Source organism: Phyllostomus hastatus, unplaced genomic scaffold (genome assembly GCF_019186645.2).
Source record: "Phyllostomus hastatus isolate PE091 unplaced genomic scaffold, TTU_PhHast_1.1 phas_contig_40, whole genome shotgun sequence".
NCBI classification, from domain to species: Eukaryota; Metazoa; Chordata; class Mammalia; order Chiroptera; family Phyllostomidae; genus Phyllostomus; species Phyllostomus hastatus.
In genome coordinates this window covers 95,478,982-95,495,376 of record NW_025333872.1, presented here as the reverse complement: position 1 = coordinate 95,495,376, position 16,395 = coordinate 95,478,982, and the positions used below count along the sequence as shown (strand labels likewise).

The 16,395-nt window shown below is 62.0% G+C and overlaps 1 protein-coding gene across 1 annotated transcript in view; it reads right to left on the bottom strand.

Moving 5' to 3' along the window:
* Positions 1 to 7,650: 7,650 nt before the first annotated feature.
* The window catches only part of IGF2R (insulin like growth factor 2 receptor), a 97,159-nt gene continuing 88,414 nt past the window's right edge, over positions 7,651 to 16,395 (bottom strand). The window contains exons 43-48 of the mRNA XM_045842623.1: positions 15,756 to 15,902; positions 14,931 to 15,118; positions 13,727 to 13,913; positions 11,148 to 11,300; positions 10,070 to 10,139; positions 7,651 to 9,384 (exon numbers count right to left, since the gene is read on the bottom strand). Of these exons, the coding sequence (XP_045698579.1) occupies positions 8,971 to 9,384; positions 10,070 to 10,139; positions 11,148 to 11,300; positions 13,727 to 13,913; positions 14,931 to 15,118; positions 15,756 to 15,902 (1,159 nt within the window). The 3' untranslated portion in view covers positions 7,651 to 8,970. The remainder of the gene's footprint in view (positions 9,385 to 10,069; positions 10,140 to 11,147; positions 11,301 to 13,726; positions 13,914 to 14,930; positions 15,119 to 15,755; positions 15,903 to 16,395) is intronic.

Below are 16,395 nucleotides of genomic sequence, written 5' to 3'. Positions count from 1 at the left end.
TTTTCACGGAGAACGACTCCGGACTGTATAAATAACACTCACGGCCGGGCCTGGGACACCGGGGCAGACACACGCCAGGCCTGGCACAGCTAAAGGGAGCGCTGCGCCTCCCGGCGGGCGGCGGGCGGTCTGCAAGCACCCGGTCCGGTGGCGCCCAGCCCCCAGCCGCAGCAGCCCCGAGCCGCATCGGGCTGCACCCCCACCACCACACGGGAAAGCCGTGGGCTCTCCCCACACTCACCGCACGAGGAATCTCCGGAGCTGCCACGGGTTCTTCCGCGCAGGAAACACTCAGCTATTGAGAGCCCACCCCCAAGGCCACGGGGCGGGGGGAGGGGGGAGGGGGGAGGGGGTTGGGCGGCACTCTTATGGAGGGCACGGCCTCGGGGGCAACAAGCCAGGCGCCCTCACTCCCAGACGCTCAGATTTGTTTCGGAGGGCCAGCCATCCCCCCCAGTCGGAACACAGACAGCTGGCTGACCCCTAAACCTGTCCTTACCTGCACCCTCAGTCACGGAACCCCCACTTCCTGTTGTCCCTAGGCGTGCCAGCCGGTGAGATACAGCGCCCCACGCAGCGTCCGGAAAGTGTCCCTAAAGCAGCGACTTTCAGCCGGTGCACCGCCAGAATCTTTAAAACACGGAGCACCTGACTGTTCAGGCACGGGCACCGACCTCTCTTCCCTCAGATTGTCCAATTTAAACATGACAACAGCCCACACAACAACAGCCATCAGGTGTGGATGAATCAAAATGATACCCCTTGTTTGTCAGATTGGCAAAAACAATATATTGTACTGGCGTGCCACAGAATTTCAATGATGAGTCCATGTGTGCCGTGAAGTGAAAGAGATTGAGCATGACTGGCATTATTGGTTATTAATTGTATTTTTTTCCCACGCAAACAACCGGAAACCTACATTCGCCCCAGGCTGTGTTTACTGCGGTAATTCCTAGCTGGCACAGGAGTTCACCTTCCGGAATCACCAACGAGAACCAAAACTGAGAGTGGGCCAGGACAAAATGTTCCTGGAGCGCAGAGGGCAGACCCTTCTCCCCTAGAAAGGTCAGAGCCCTCCCGGCTGCCCGAGGAGACCCGAGCCTGAGGCCACCGCTCACGCGTAAACGTGGGTGCAGCACAGTTGGCGGGGAGTCGCCGTGCTTAAACCCAAGCCCCCTCCAAGTCTGCGTGCAAACCCTTTTGGCAACCTAGATGCCTGCAGACACAAAGACGTGTCCTTCCAGAGAGAGGGCATAAGACACGACTCTTCCAGGGAACCTGCGCAGGGGCCTCTCGGACAGCGGTGCTTGAATTCTGCTGGGTCTTTAAAACACCCATGAGCTGCGAACCACCAGCAGCTCCCACTGGAAAGGGGCGTGGATGAAAGTCAGCCGGGGCTTTGGGAGACTTCCAGGAGAGAACACAGAATAATAAAACAGGGCACATCTACTGTTCCGTGGGGTTGGTGCTGACTTGGGGGCGGGCACACGTGAGGACATGGATGACGAGGCAGCGGGGAAGAGCCTCACCCCGGAATGTGGCACAAGGACAGATGGGACTGGCCCTGTCACTCACTTGAGGGGAACTTCAGAGACTCCCGTGCACCCCCCCTTGGGAAAACTGCCTGCATGTTGCCGTGCGTACTGCACACCCATGTTTCCGGCCCAGACTTTCAGGGGAAGAAAAATCTTTCATTTTAATTTTTAATGCAATTTTTATTTATATCTATAAAACAGATTACCATATCCCCGGCTATTATTTTGCATATGGATAGTGTTATTACTTTCCAGAGTTATACTTTTAATGCATAAGCATACATAAAAGAAGTTAAAACATGTATATAGACACAGGATTAGTACTGCCCATGTATAACGTGCATCCTTTTATTTTCCCTCAAAAGTCTGGGCAAAAAAGTGTGCATCGTGCATAGCAAAATACAAGATTTTTGAGGTTGGAAACATTTTATAATGATGTCGGTGTTTGCACCGTGAGAGGAGATTTGGGTTGGTAAGAAATGACCATCTGGCCCTGGCTGGTGTAGCTCAGTGGATTGAGCGCAGGCCGCGAACCAAAGTGTCGCAGGTTCGATTCCCAGTCAGGGTATATGCCTGGGTTGCAGGCCACAGCCCCCAGCAACCGCATATTGATGTTTCTCTCTCAATCTCCCTCCCTCCCCTCTCTAAAAATAAATAAATAAAATCTTTAAAAAAAAAAAGAAATGACCATCTGTTCCCAGCAGCCAAATCACCCCTCGGCTGCAAAGCCGAGCATGCAGCTGAGGCTTCGCAGTGATACCTGCCTCCGGCTGTGGAAAGCTGTGCCCAGAGAAGCACTGGGATGCTTCTGTCTCCAGTCCCCAATTATTCCCCACGGCACAAAAGTGGCAAGAGAAGAAAAAGGAAGGTGCTCACTGTGACCCAGTGAGTCTAGACAAGCCCGTGTGTCCCCCTCTCCAGGCCCTTGAGCCTGTGAAACCGGGAGAGTCTCCTATTCCCAACAGATTAATTTGGGAGGAAAGAATGTGTCGTCTAGAGCCCAAGAAAAACATTACCAAGTGTGCAGCTGCCATCTGCTGGCAGAATGCATGAATTGCACCCTACAATCACAACAGGTGGTGGAGAGTGTTCACTGTATCTAAGGCCTCTCGTTACAGAGTCTCACTAATTCCCCCAGCACGCCTGCGAGACAGGTCGTATTGCAACCCCATTGGCCAATGGGGAAACTGAGTCACAGAGCAGTTACAAAGCTTCCTGAAAGCCTCGCAGCCGGGAAGTGGTGGGCACGCCGCCCGGGTTGCCCTGATGAAAGAGGCAGGTGGGTGGGAGAAGGCCCCGTGGACCCCGCATTTAGAGAGAGCGGGTCCACCTAGGGCCACCCACGGATCAGATCTGCCCCCGGCAAAGCGTGCCGGATGCGCCTGGATGAACCTGTCCCCCCGCCTCGCAGCCCACAGCCCCTGCCCCCTCTCCCACGAGAAGAGCTCCTCTGCCCCCTTGCTAACTCCTCCAGCCCCCGCCAGGTGCTCGCGGCGGACGAGATCAGCGCCTTCTCTCTCGGGCTGGTTTGCTTTCGCCACGGTAACGAGCGCGCATTCCGCTCCTCCCTCCAACCAAGAGCAGCACCCGCCAGGGGGCCAGGTGGGTGTTTGTCCGAGCTGTGGCCTCACACCCCTGTATCTCGAGGGGTGCCAGCCTGTCACCTTAGAGCACCCCAGTTGGCACGAGTTGCGGTCCTCATGGGGTGCCGGGGGGTGGCCCTGTGCCCGTGTGTGTGGTCACTGCAGCCTTGCGGGGGCCGGCCCGTGTGGCGGCCGAGGTCAGAGCCCAGGCCCCAGAGAACAGAGCGGGGGAGTCGGGGGGAGGGCAGGCTACCACTCAGGTCACCCCATCCCTAGAGACACCGCTGTTTGTCCCCTTAACACCCAGCGGGAAGCACCCTCCCCACGGAGCTTCTCCCGCCTGTCGGGGACAGGTCGCCACGGCCCGGCCGGGTCCCTGCCTCCAGCTGCCCGCCTGCCTCTGTGCAGCCACCACCCACAGTGCCCGGACAGCGTTCTGACTGCACCAGACGTCCCTCAGCCACGGGGCCCCGGGTTTCTTCCGCTGCTCTAACCTCTGCAGTCAGCTCCGCCAGACGTCCCTGCGGCCCTTCCTGAGGAGGTGCCCTGGGCCCGTCTTGCCCCCACAGACGCCAGGGCACTCTTAGCACTGGGGAAAGGGGCCTCTGGCCTTCCCGGCCAGCACGCCTCCAGGCTCCTTTGGGGGTCTGTGCCCAGAGCCAGCCGCAGGGCTTGTACGGCTGCCGCGCCCCTGCCCTCCCAGACTCACGCTCAGCTGCTGCCCAGGACACATCGGGGCACGGGCAGAAATGGCTCAGCACCTGTGCCTTCCTGCCTCCCGTGTCCGTCTCTCAGGGATCCGAAGGTCGGAACTTCGTGGAGCAGGAGCGGTGGGCGCCCCAGCCACCGGCCGGCAAGGCCGTGACCGAGACCCACGGGGAGGACGGCCTCAGGAACTCCTGTCTCAAATGTGCCATCCCTGATCCCTTCCCCTGCCAGCTTTCCACCCAGATGCCATCGCTGTCCCCACACACACCTGGGAAAACAGAGGCTTAGGGAGGAAACAGCATTCCAAGTGCGTGCTGTCATTGAACTTGAACTGCTCCGCAGCAAGAGCGCTCAGGCTACGAAGCTTTTGGCTCACGGGCTCATGGGTGGGCTCCTTTGTTGACTCAACAAATACTCCCCAAGCCCAGGACACAGAGGTGGGCAGTCCCTGACTCCAGACAGCCATGGTCCCCAGGGGGCAGCCTCACGAAGGGACAGCAGCAGGCAGAGGGCCCCGGGGTCGTCCTTACACCAGGCAAGCTGACAGGGTGCAAGGGGTCGACAGGGAGTGAGGAGAGGCAGGAGGGGTGAGGCCGACGGTATGGTGGCCCCGATGCCCCGCCTCCTGGCGTTCGTGCCCGGAGCACACGCCGGGGACAGGGGCAGCCTGTGGCGGCCAGGCCACCTCGCCCTCCTCGGGGAAATACAGACTGCGAGCTGGCCATCGGGTCCGCCAGTCTCCGTCACCGAAACACAGGCAGGGCCCCCGCACCCTGCTCCCGCGTATCACCATGAAGGGCCCCAGGCTGAGCGTGGCGAGGACACATGCCCAGCATAAGCAAGCAGGAGCCCGGGCAGTGACCGCTGCTGCTCCGCGGTCAGCAGCGACATGGACAGACGCAGCGCAGCCTCTGGCGTCACTGTCCACCAGTCCCCTGGCCTGGGATGCGTGGAACTGACCCCGTGCAAGGGCCACGCCCCCCAGACAGACCCCTCCCCTCCGTCCTCGCCCCACGAGGGTGGCTGGGTTTTCCAGGACGCAACCAGGGACCTCGCCGGCGTCACCGCCACCCTGGGCAGGCTCACTGCTGCCGTGAAGCCACCTGAATCCTGGGAGACGACCCCGTGGGCCCAGGCCAGAGCGGCTGACGGGAGACAACCGAGTGCCAGGCAGAGACACCCTTCCGGCACCCCCCCACCCGTGTCAGCCCTAGGAGGACCAGTGACATCAAGGGTGGGTCCCCTCATACGTGCACGGGGGACAGATAAACAGATGCACGGGGCACAGGGCCCCATTGTTTCCGGGACCCCCACCTCTGGGCACAGAGAGCTGGCCCCCAGCCCAGCGGTTGGGTGACAAGCCCGCCCCCTCCTGGGAGGCTGCTGCCCTGAGACCCCTCGCTGCTGGGCCAGAGGGCGAGCACTGGCCGTGAGGATGGCGGGGAGACAGAGGCGACCCCCACCCCACACCCAGGTCCTCAGCACACTCAGCACCACCCTGGGAGGTGACAGAATAGTGTCTCAGTGTCCGCCTCCAGTTCCTGGGACAGAACTCCAGCACGTGCGGGCGACAGGGGTGCCTTTTGTTCTAATGCGGCGACTCCGGTGGGCTCCTCGATGGCCCCTGGCCACGGGAAAGACCCAGTCAGAATGGGCAGGTTGGAATTTCCTCTTGAGAAACAGGAGGGGCTGGGAGTGCAGGTGATCACCCGCCAGGCCCACCTGGGGGAGCCTCCGGGAGGCTCCCAAGGGTCCAGAGCTCAGGGGGCTCCCAGGTCGGTGAGCGCATCCACGCCGGGAGGGCGAGGCACCCCAACTCCACAGGGACGGAGGCTCCTGTGCGTGGGTGGGACCCCACAGACCTCACCCCAGCTGCCCCCTCATCGGGCCGGTCACCTGCCTCCTTTCCCGTGTCCTCCGAAGAACTGGCTGGCAGAAGCCTCACCCTGAGGCCTGGGAGCCGCTCCGGCAAATGAGCAAACCCAAGAGGGTGGGGCTCACGGCACCCTGATTTGCAGCCAAACCGGGCAGAGTCGTGGGGACCTGGAGACCCACCACTTGTGGTTGGCGCCTGAGGCGGGGAGTGAGGGGACAGTGGCAGAACCAAGTTACAGTGCAGGAGAGAACTGCTTGCTTTTGTGTGTGTGTGTGTGTGTGTGTGTGAGAGGAACCCACACACCTGTCAGCTAGAAGCGTCAGAAGGGTCGTGTGAGTGGTGAAGGAGGCACACGGGAGAAGGCCACTGGGTGTTCCTGACACTGCGGGGCCCAGATGTGGCAACTCGCTGACAGGGGTCCTCTGCCTGGGAGCTGGCCGGGTGGGTGGTCCTGCCCCCAACACATCCCGGGGAGAAAGCTGGGACCCTCCCCTCCCCCACCTACCCAGCGGCCAGGCCAGGCCCCACACCCCACTGCTCCTTTCCCTGGAGAAAGCAACCACCCCAGCTCTGACAGGAGCTGCCTGACCCCCCCAGCCCCCCAAGATCAGAACCCCTCTCCCAGCCCTGCTTTGGGTGCGCATGGAGGCAGCCGGAACGGCCGAGGCAGCCATAATTGCAAAAGGGAGAAGCACTCAAGGACCACGGTCGAGGGCAGCTGGGAGAGGCCTGGTGCTGCCACCCTGAGCTGCCAGGATGGCGGCCAGGGGCCTCACCGAGCACGCTGCTCATTACCCAGGGCCCCCTGCCCGAACTGTGAGTCCCCCACGCGTCAGACACGAGAAACCACAGCTCAAGAGGCCGGTCCCACGCCAGCCACCAGGCCTGCAGACCTGGGGCTACGTGGCCCCGGAGGAGACGCCAGTGAGTGAGGGTGGGGCTTCCAGTAACATTGTATTTGGGGACACAGAAATTTTAATCTCACCTGATTTTTATGTGTCATGTAACTTTTTTTTTCCAGACCTTTGAAAATGTAAAGCCTGTTCTGACCTTGCAGACCGGACCAGAGGAGGTGACAGGGGACCCGGGACAGGTGACAGTCTTTTTTTAAAGCTATTTTTAAAAAGATTTTATTTATTTTTAGACAGAAGGCAAGGGAGGAAGAGAAACATCAATGTGTGGCTGCTTCTTGTGCGCCCCCTACTGGAGACATGGCCCATAACCCAGGTATGCGCCCTGACTGGGAATTGAACCGGCGACCCTTTGGTTCGCAGGCCAGCACTCAATCCGCTGAGCCACACGAGCCGGGGCCAGATGATGGTCTTGAAGCTCAGGCGGGAGTTTAAAGCCAGCCCGCACACCCGTAGTCACAGCAGCAGAGGGAAGGGCGCTCAGTGACTTCTGTCGTCCTCCTGGCAGCCCTTGAGCTGAAAGCCCTGCCCAGACTGGGGAAGCAGTTAAGGGGTGAGAGGGGGAACCATGGCCTTAGAAACAGCCCCCCTCTCCACCCCCGACCCACACCGTGACTCCTGGCCTGAAACAGATCTTCAGGATCACTTCCTTGGACGGAGGAACGAACAAGAGAGCAAGTGGATTCCCTGCACCGTGTTTTCTGCCGGCCCGGGAGCGGACAGGATGGGTCCCTCTCCCCGAGTCTCATCACCGCCCGGCCTGGCCCCTCCAGGAAGCCGGGACTGGCCCTTCGTTTCGTCTCTGGCTCACTGCCCGGAGCTGCCGTGCCTGAGCCCCGTGGACTGGCAGGCCGGCTCAGCAGAGCTTGACCGCCTCGCCGCTCTGGACGCGGGAGGCTCGAGACCCGTCCCAGCTGCCGGCGGGGACGGTGCAGCCCGGACACCAGCAGCCACGACCGCACGGAGCCGCCAGGCGGCCAGACCGGCCACGGCTCAGAGACACCTCGCTCCCAAAGGGAAAGAGCAGGCACACCCAGTTAATAATTTATCTTTTATTGAAATTGTTGAGTACTTTATATTACAGTAAATTTGATTGGAAAAAAAAATGAGGAAAGAAATCAATCTTAAAAAATACTCATGTTGAAATCAAATAAGCCAGCCAGACTGAGTACAAACCAATGCGTTCTGTAGGGTGGTTTGCGTTTCAGTATGTGACTACCACCGAGTCTATGTACAATTCTAGAGTAAGAGAGAAGTCGTCCGTTAAACACTTCGAGAAAGGAGCCGACGGCGGCCGGGAGACGCCGCCCCGGCCTCGGCCGCCCACAGCTGGGGTCCGAGGGGACCACCCCGGGGGCGCGATTCTGGCCCTTCGGCCCTCATGCAATTTCCGTAAATCACGCACTGTGCAAATTAAGGCTTCGTATAGGTCAGATGGTTGATAAACACTTTTTTTTTTCTTAAAAAAATAAGCACAGTCACGGTGGTATCGTGAGAACCTGAAGAGCTGAGATCTATATAAAGTCACCGGCTCCAGCATCCCAACCCCCCTCTGTCTCACGCGCACACACACGGTGGGTCTCTGGGCGGGCTGGGCGCGCCGGACTCTAGGTGTCATGCAGAAAGCTGCAGCCGTCACTGGAGGCGGGGAGCGGGCGGACCCCCCGAAGCCCAGGCACTCGGGGACCCCCATACGGGCGTGCGTGTGCACGTGCGTGTGCCCGCAGGAAACAGAAAGCCAAGAGGGAGAGAGGCGAGGCGGAGGGTTCTAACTGAGAGGCTACATCACGGGCCAGTTCGGAGTCGTGTATGGAACCACCCGAACGGGCAGGGCTCCCCGCCAAAAGCAGCGGAGGGAACCTGCCGGGTGGTTGTGTTCTTTTTTTTTTTTTTTCCTTTTTCACAAACCTGAGTAATTGTCAAAGTCAATAAATAGGAGGAGAGAAGTAAATGCTAAAATATAATGGCCAATACCCTACAGGGCCTAAAGCAGCAAGGGTTTTTTTTCTCTCCAACGGAGAGCCCTCCGTCCCCAGGGGCACCGGCCCGGCGGCGCGGGTTATGCGGCACGTGCGCGCGCGCGGCAGCCGGGCCTTCCCAGGAGGACTCGGGGCAAAACCCGGGCCCAGCACCGCCCTTTGGCAACGGGGGTGACGCCTCGTCCCACGACGTGGCCACCCACGGATGAGCGGTGCCGGACCTCCTCATCCTCTCCCCCATCACAGAAATCCTTCCCTTTCGGAACAGTCTTTGTTAAAGGCAAAAATGACAGAAGCATCATCAAGGTGAAGTCTTATTTGGTTGGAGGCGCCGGGCCGGGCGGCCGCCCCACCCGGGCCCCTGGAGGCCACGGGGGCTCAGATGTTCAAGAGGTCCTCGTCGCTGTCGTCGTGGAAGGAGGCCAGGGCGCCGGCGTTCCCGGGTGGTGGCGGTGGTGCCGTGGCCCTGGGCGGCGCCCTCCTTGCCGGCTCGCCGCCCACCAGCCCCACCCGGTCGTCCCGCAGCACTTTCCTCGGGGGGGCTCTCGCCGCGTGGGTGCCTTCGGCCCCAGCAGCTCTGGCCGAGTGGACGCGCACCTCCGGGATGGTCAGGACCTCGTCCTCGCTGTCCTGGTCGTCCCCGTGCAGGGAGGTGAGGGCCTCGGCCTTCACGGACTTGGTGGTGATGTGGCCGTTCTCCTGCCCCTCCTTGCCAGGCCTGGCGGCGGGCACCTGGACCTCTTCCATCAGCCACTCAGTCTCGTTCTCGTCCACCTCCTCCTCCTTGTTGACCTGCGGGGACGAGGCGGAGCTCATGGGGCCCCCCCTGAGACCCCGCTCCGCTCCTCCGCTGCCCTCCCCTCCCTGCCCACGCGGCCACCGCGGTCCCCGTGCCCCACCGGGGAGAGGAAGACGAGGGCTGGAGCTGCCGGCTCCTGCTAAGGCCCAGCCAGGCGGACAGTGTCCCAGGGGTCCCAGGGTCCCAGGGGTCCCAGGGGCAGGAGAGCGAGCCAGCGAGTCCGGGCTCCTCCCGCAAGAGCCGGGTGCCCGGGGCGGGGGCGTTGGTCGGGGAGGGGAGCCACGTGGACACGCTGAACTGGGAAGCCTCCTAGAAGGCGGTCTGGCAGCGCACACGGGGAGCCCTGAGTGCGTCTGCTCCCTCTGGTCCAAAGGACGCCTCTCTCCTGGGAATGCGTCTGAAGGAACTCATCCAGACGCCAGAGGCACCCACGCTGACGTTGTCATGCACAGTTTTTGGGAGCAGCCAAAAAAGGAGGCGGCACCCAAACAGGAAACTGGCTAAGGAAATCAGCCGTAGCCCCGATAACAAAAACTTGAAAGGGAAAAAAAAAAAAAAGATAACCGTGTCTGGGTTTAAAAAGCAACTGGCGATGTTTTCCCCTTTTTCTAGTTCAAAGTGCCGGCGGTGGCGTTTGATCCGCAGCCTGACGGTGGGGGGAGGGCAGCGGGAAGTTACCTTGGAGTATTTGTAGGACACGTTTGCACTCCGTCTACAGCAGTTGGTTAGCTTACTCATCACCACCTCCCTGCAAGAGACCAGTTACTCCAGGCGGAACCAGCAGGGCAGGCGCCCCCCGCCGCCGACCAGCTGCTCCCGGCTCCAGCGAGAAGCCTGCGCCCCCGCCCCCCTCTGGCACACCCCGCCACAGACGGGGGCACTGAACCCAGGGCGGCAGGCTGAGAAGCCAGGTCAGGGGCAGGAACGCTCTGGAATCCGACGGAAGTGGATTCAAATCCTGCCCCACCTCTTAAGAGGTTTGGCGGAGCCCAGAGCAAATTATCGAACAGCCGTGCTTCGGCTTTTTCACGTGTGAATGTGATGAGACCGCACCTTCCTGAACCCTGAGACCGCGGGCGCCAGGCGACCAGGCCCGGGCCCAGGCCGGCTCACACCCAGACCCCCTGCGCGCCTCTGGCTCGCGTGGCCAGTGAGCGAGGGCAGGGAGCCCACAGCTGGCCTGCCCCCCTGCCCCGGGCCAGGGTGACCACGCACGGGGCTCCGAGCGCCACGCCCCAGTCACATATGACATGAGAATTCACCGGAAAAACACATGTGATGGGTGAGGAACCCCTGCACCCGGGAGAAGGGAGCTGAGAGGTGGGGTTACCCCGGCGCACAGTAGGTGCCTAACAGGTGGTCACTGTACTGAAGAAGGGGGAGGGGAGGAAAGGGTAGATCAGAAGGAAGCCTGCTCATGAGGAGTGTTTAAGTCTCCTGTCCGTCTTCGGACATTCAGGGACAGCTGTCCTGCTGACAGGCCAGCTAGGCGGGAGCCCGGAGTGTTGCCGAGTGCCGCGAGAGGCGGGGCCTGACTTGAACCCGAGACAGGCTCCACGCTCCGGTCCAGAGAGACATCTCGTCTCAGAGACGCAGACGCTCACACAACGCCACCGGACTCCACTTCCACGCCTGGAACCTGGGGCTGGGGCTGCTGTGGGCGCCCCCCACCCCCCGAAACCGAGCCCAAGACGCAACTGTAAACCGCTGCCGCCGTGCAGCCCACCCGCCCGCCCGCCCGCACCCCACTCCTCACCGTCGCTCCTTCTTGTAGAGCAGCAGGGTCAGCAGGCAGGCCGTGAGGGCCACCAGCAGCAGGCTGAGCACGGCCCCGACGGCCTGGCTCCGCTCCGAGAGCCCCTTGTGCGCCCGCGTGTCCTCGCCGGGGTCCTCGCTGTCAAAGCTCGCCCTGGAAGGAAGCCAGGTCGCTCAGGGGCGCCGCCGCCACCACCGCCAAGTCCCCAGCCGTCCCCAACTCGGGTCATGTGGCGGCTCCGACGATGCCATACCGTGGCCGAGACCCACCAGACACGGAGGCCAGCCGGGGGGGGAATGGCTGCCCCGATAAGGGGGGCAGGCGGCAGCATCAGAAACCTGGCTGGCTGCTGGGAGACCCTGCCCTGAGCTCCTGGACCACTAGCAAGGAAGCGAGAGAGCAGCCGAGGGACACAGGCCTCTCGGTCCGCGCCTGTCCCTCCACGGGGCTCTCAGGGCACAGACGCAAAGACCAGCTGACCACACGTGTCTCCCAGACCCCCGGCCCTCCACACTGGGAACGGACAGGGGTCACAGGCCCCTTACAGCCTCCCCCTCCCAACACCCCCCCACCCCGGGACCCAGCCCCCGAGCCTCTCAGCTGGGTGGACATCCACAGGACACCGCTGCACACGGCACACAGCCTCTGTCCAGGCCACGTCCCAGGAGGCAGGACGAGGGACACAGCCGCCCGGCCAACTAAGCTGCCCCAGTGTCCGCCACCCGCCCGCGGGTGAGGGGAGCCGTGCGTCTCCCTGGCCCTGAGCGGTCAGGGACGATGACCGAGGGAAAATGAGACACCTCTTCGCTGGCTTCCCTTCCTGCTCCGAGAAGCAGATGCTGTGCAACGACCTGACACCTCCGGGGACACTTCCGGCGACACTTCCGGTCTCTCTGGCCCCCGGCCGCTGCGGGCCACCACACCCACAGGGATAGGACCGTGCACAGAAGCTCCTCCCTGCCCGAGAGGACAGACAGCGGCGGCGGCGGCCAGGAGCAAGAGGACCGCTCGGGAGGAGAGAGGGAGACTCTACAGGCTGCACGTGTGGGAGGGAGCTGGGCACTGGGGGTGCTGGCTCTTCACTCAGAAAAATACTTAATTCAAAAAGACCGGGGCCAAAGGGCAACCAACGCCCTGACCACGTCACTGCCCTAAACAATGTTCAGCTTGTACCGAACCTGCCGGGGGCGTCCCAGACCCCCCCACGAGAGAACAGGGCTCGCTTCCAGCCAGGATGCCTCGGTTGCCGTCCACTCGGCAGGGATGCCCCCTGCAGACGCTGCCCCCAAAGCCAGGACCCGCGGGCCTGGAACCCGCCGGGCCGCACAAGGTCACCTCACACGTGGCCCGTGTTCGACACCGGGTGCTCCCTGCCTCTCGGTTCTAAGTGTGTTCTCGCTCCTGCCTACGGTTTCCCCTGCAGTCCGGGAACCACTTGGAAGCATGTTCTAGTTTCCGAATGCATTTCTGCGTTTCAGCTACCTTCGTACCACCGGTCCCCAACGTGGCTGCACCACGTACGTCCTTTACGTGGCACCAGCGTTTAGAGATTTGTTGAGACCTGCTTTACGTGCACGTGCCTGGAAAATTTGGGGCAAGGCTGACTTTTTTGGGGGGTAGGGCAGGGAGGCTCTGGACCAGCACGCACGGAGAGTAAAGCCCAGTAGAACGGACTGCTGATCTGAGACCTCCAGGACGGGACCCAGGGCCGCCGCGGGCCCCACGCCGTCTCCTGCAGCCGGCGGGCCCCTTGCCCAGGAGCGGGGGGCAGCGATCACCCGGCAAGAACCCGTTTGCCCCCTGATCTGCGGCTCAGGACAGAGACCAAAGAGCTTCTGCAAGACGGTGAGGAGGACGGAACAGAACGCAAAGCCAGAAGGAAAGCCCCTTCCAACACCGTGTTTTGGGTGAGGGGCTCTAACCGTGGCAGCCGGCCGGGCCACGGAACCCAGGTGGATGGGGGCGGGGAGGGCGGGGGGCAGATCCCTGAGGCTGGGATCCCCCTCTCCTCGCCGGAAAGCCCTCCGGGCAGACAGAACCGTAACTGGAAACCGAGCCTGTGGGCATGGTTTACAACCGTGGGATGCGTGTTCATTAACTCACGCCCTCAAGGTGAACGCTGTTCACCGCACAGTCTGCACTGGGCCACAAACAGAAGGTCTGCTGGGAACGGAGAAGGGGCAAAGCCCCGCCCCTCCCCTCCGGGGCCCCTGAGGGGACACACCGACTGGAGGAAGACGGGAGAGCAGAGAGAGGCGCCCCCGAGCCCGGGCTGCACAAAAGCCCACGCCACTGGGAGCGGCGGGGGTGGTGACGCACTAGGACCAAAGGCACGTGGTGGACAGTTGCTGGCGCTGGGCGCTGGCCGTGCGGGGTTCACTGCCATCCCTTCTCCGGGTTTCGCTCAGGCCCGAGTGTGTCCCACAGGGACACGCCAGGTGGCACACACACGCACACTCACACTCACACACACACACACACACACACGGACGTACGGTGGAGCTCGGTCTTCAGAGAGGACGTGGGGGCACGGCTGGCTGGTAAGAGCCCACCCCCAGAGGAAAGGCCGCGGCACTCACCCCAGAGGACACACGGCGGCGGTGTACCAGGAGAACAGGTACTGGCAGTCGGCGGTCTCGTGGCTGAACTCGGGGATCCCGTCCTCCGCCCTACTGTCGCAGCGGAAGAAGATGGTGGAGGAGACCGTTCTGGTCTTGTCCTTCCCGCACTTGGAGGACGAGGTGAACACCACGTCCAGGTCACCATCTGCCAGGAAGGAAGGTGACACGTCCGCGGCAGCGTTACCACCGCCGTCCCGGCCGGGCTGAGCCTGCCTTTTCGGAGTCTACGGGAAGTCTGCGCATGCGGACTCTGAGTCGGGTGTCAAGGTCCCATCAAACGTCCCTGGGCTTGCAGGCCACTGGACGCAGACTGTGAGCCCTGCCTCAAGCCAGCGTGCGAGAAAAACCTGGACCTGCCCTGACAGAAGTCTGGCTTTTGTCCTCAGCTAATAATGCGGTTTGAAGTGGCAGCTGGCCCCATGGATCAGTCTACCTGGAGACTGAGATCAACCTAGTGAGCAACCAGCCAGCCAGCTAGCCAGCCAATCAACTGTCAGCCAATCAACCATCAGCCAATCAACCAACCAACTAGCGATCAACCCAACCAAACCAGGCAACCCACCAATGCTACGCACCGGAGCCCCCATAAAAGCCCCTGTACCAAGGGGCAGGGAGCTCCCCTGGCCGGCGACCCCCCGTGCCTGGTACCACACGGGATCCCACAGGGAGAGGAGGACAGAGCGTGTGGCTCCCTCCTGAACGTGCCCCGCGAGCCTCTTCCCTGGGCCGATCCTCACTGCTACCCTCCCCCTGGAGTGAACTAACCGGCCTCAGGGAGCCCTCAGAGTCCTTCCAGTGAATCCCGGAACCTGGGGGTGGGGACGGGAGCCCGCACACTGGCAGCGGTGTCAGGAGTGAGGGGACCTTGGTGGCTTCAGCCCCTTCCACCCGCTGCAGGAGCTCAAACTGTCCCCGGTCAGCCACGGCCGAGGGCCAGGGCGTCGGGCGTGCGAGGCGGAGCTGTGCCAGGAGGGGAGCCCCGGGGGGGCCAGGCCGCCCCATCCATGTGCACAGGTGCACACAGGGCAAGGATCAGACCAGGGCTTCTGCTTTAAACCGCCCCTGAGGCTCCAACGGGAGGGAGCTACGTCGTGAACATTTCAAAGTCCTTTTTTTTTTTGAGGACGTGAAACACGCACCGACGATGGGAGGAAGCAGTTACCTTGGATGTAGTATTTGGCCTTATCGGAAGTTCCAACCTTCCTGCTGAAGTGCTGATCATTGGGTTTAATTTGGCAGATGCTGGCCCCAGAGCAGGCCGAGTTCTGGGGGTTGGTGATGGAGGAAAGCTGAATTTCGTAGAGGTACTTGTCGCCATTGGTCCTGATGTCCCCGGAGGCGCTGAACAGCCTGGAGAGACGGGGGGAGGGCGGTGACTCCAGCCGCCCTTTAGGACAGCCATGTCCTGCGGCCCCGGAGTCCTGGGAGCGAGCTCGGGGCTGCAGGGCGCACCCATTCGCCCAGCCCGGGGGGGGGGGGCGGCGCGTCCACGAGCCCTCGGGGACTCGGGTGGGTGCCAACCTCCGACCCCAACGTCTCACAAGCCAGGCGCCTTCCCCGAACTGTCCAGCAGTCCACGCACTTCACCCCGCCCCGGGGCACGCCAGGCACCTCGGCCACCCGACGCCCACAACTGCCCCAGGGACGCTGCCGAGAAACTGACCGGGTTTTCCAGAAGCCGATGAGCCCGCAGCCCCCAATCAAAAATGGTTTAGGGAGGTTTTGGCTCCAACCCCTGGGCTCATATCGCAATGTGAGAGGGAGGGGTGACTGTATTTTTACACTCAAGAGAATTCACCGTCTGTGGCGCTGAAACTCAGCCGCTGAGCAGTGCTCTCCCTCGGCTGGAGCCAAACTGGACACGGCAACCAAGGCGCACGCACAGCCCGCTCCTCGCAACCCCCCACCCCCCGCCAGGGCGAGCCCCGAGCTGCTGGGTCCGGTGGGCTCCACCGCCGCGGGGCTCCAAGGGAGCCATTTCGCATACTTGAAGTAGATGTCTCTGAGGTCGACGCTCTTGCCGTTGACAGGGTTGGTGACGGTCCCATTCACCATCTGCACCTCCTGCGGCTTCACGGCGCAGGCGGCCCGCGTGTCCCAGCTGAAGTAGTAGGTGCAGCTGTCCCTGTCAAACCTGGAAGGAGGTGCCGGGCGCGGTCAGGGTCACGGCCAGGGGACACGCCGTGCGAGGCTTTGCCAGGTGACTGCCGCACAGAGCCTTGGTTCCTGGGGACAGTCCCCGGCTTTCGGGGCTCCGGCCAGCCAGCCAGATGCAGGGGCCTCGGGTCCCCAGGTCCCACTGACCGCCACCGCCTCCCCTCCCTGCCCTCCCTGTGCAGGGCTGGGATGCCTGTCCCATTCCCTTTCCGCCAGACCCTCGGCAATGTGAAAACACAGGTGAGAGTTTAATGCAATTTTTTAAACTTGGAAACCGCGCCACATCTAAAAGCTGGGAAAAAAAAATTTGCTCCTAGATCTTTGAATTTTTATTTGACAAGGGTTTTCGTCTCACAAATTGACGAATTCCCCTGGACAAACCCTGGGTGCTCCTCCCTTTCTCCAGCCCAGCTCTGGAAGGAACCCCTCGTTCACAAAGAGCGGCTCACAGGCTCCACCTGGTGGCCAAA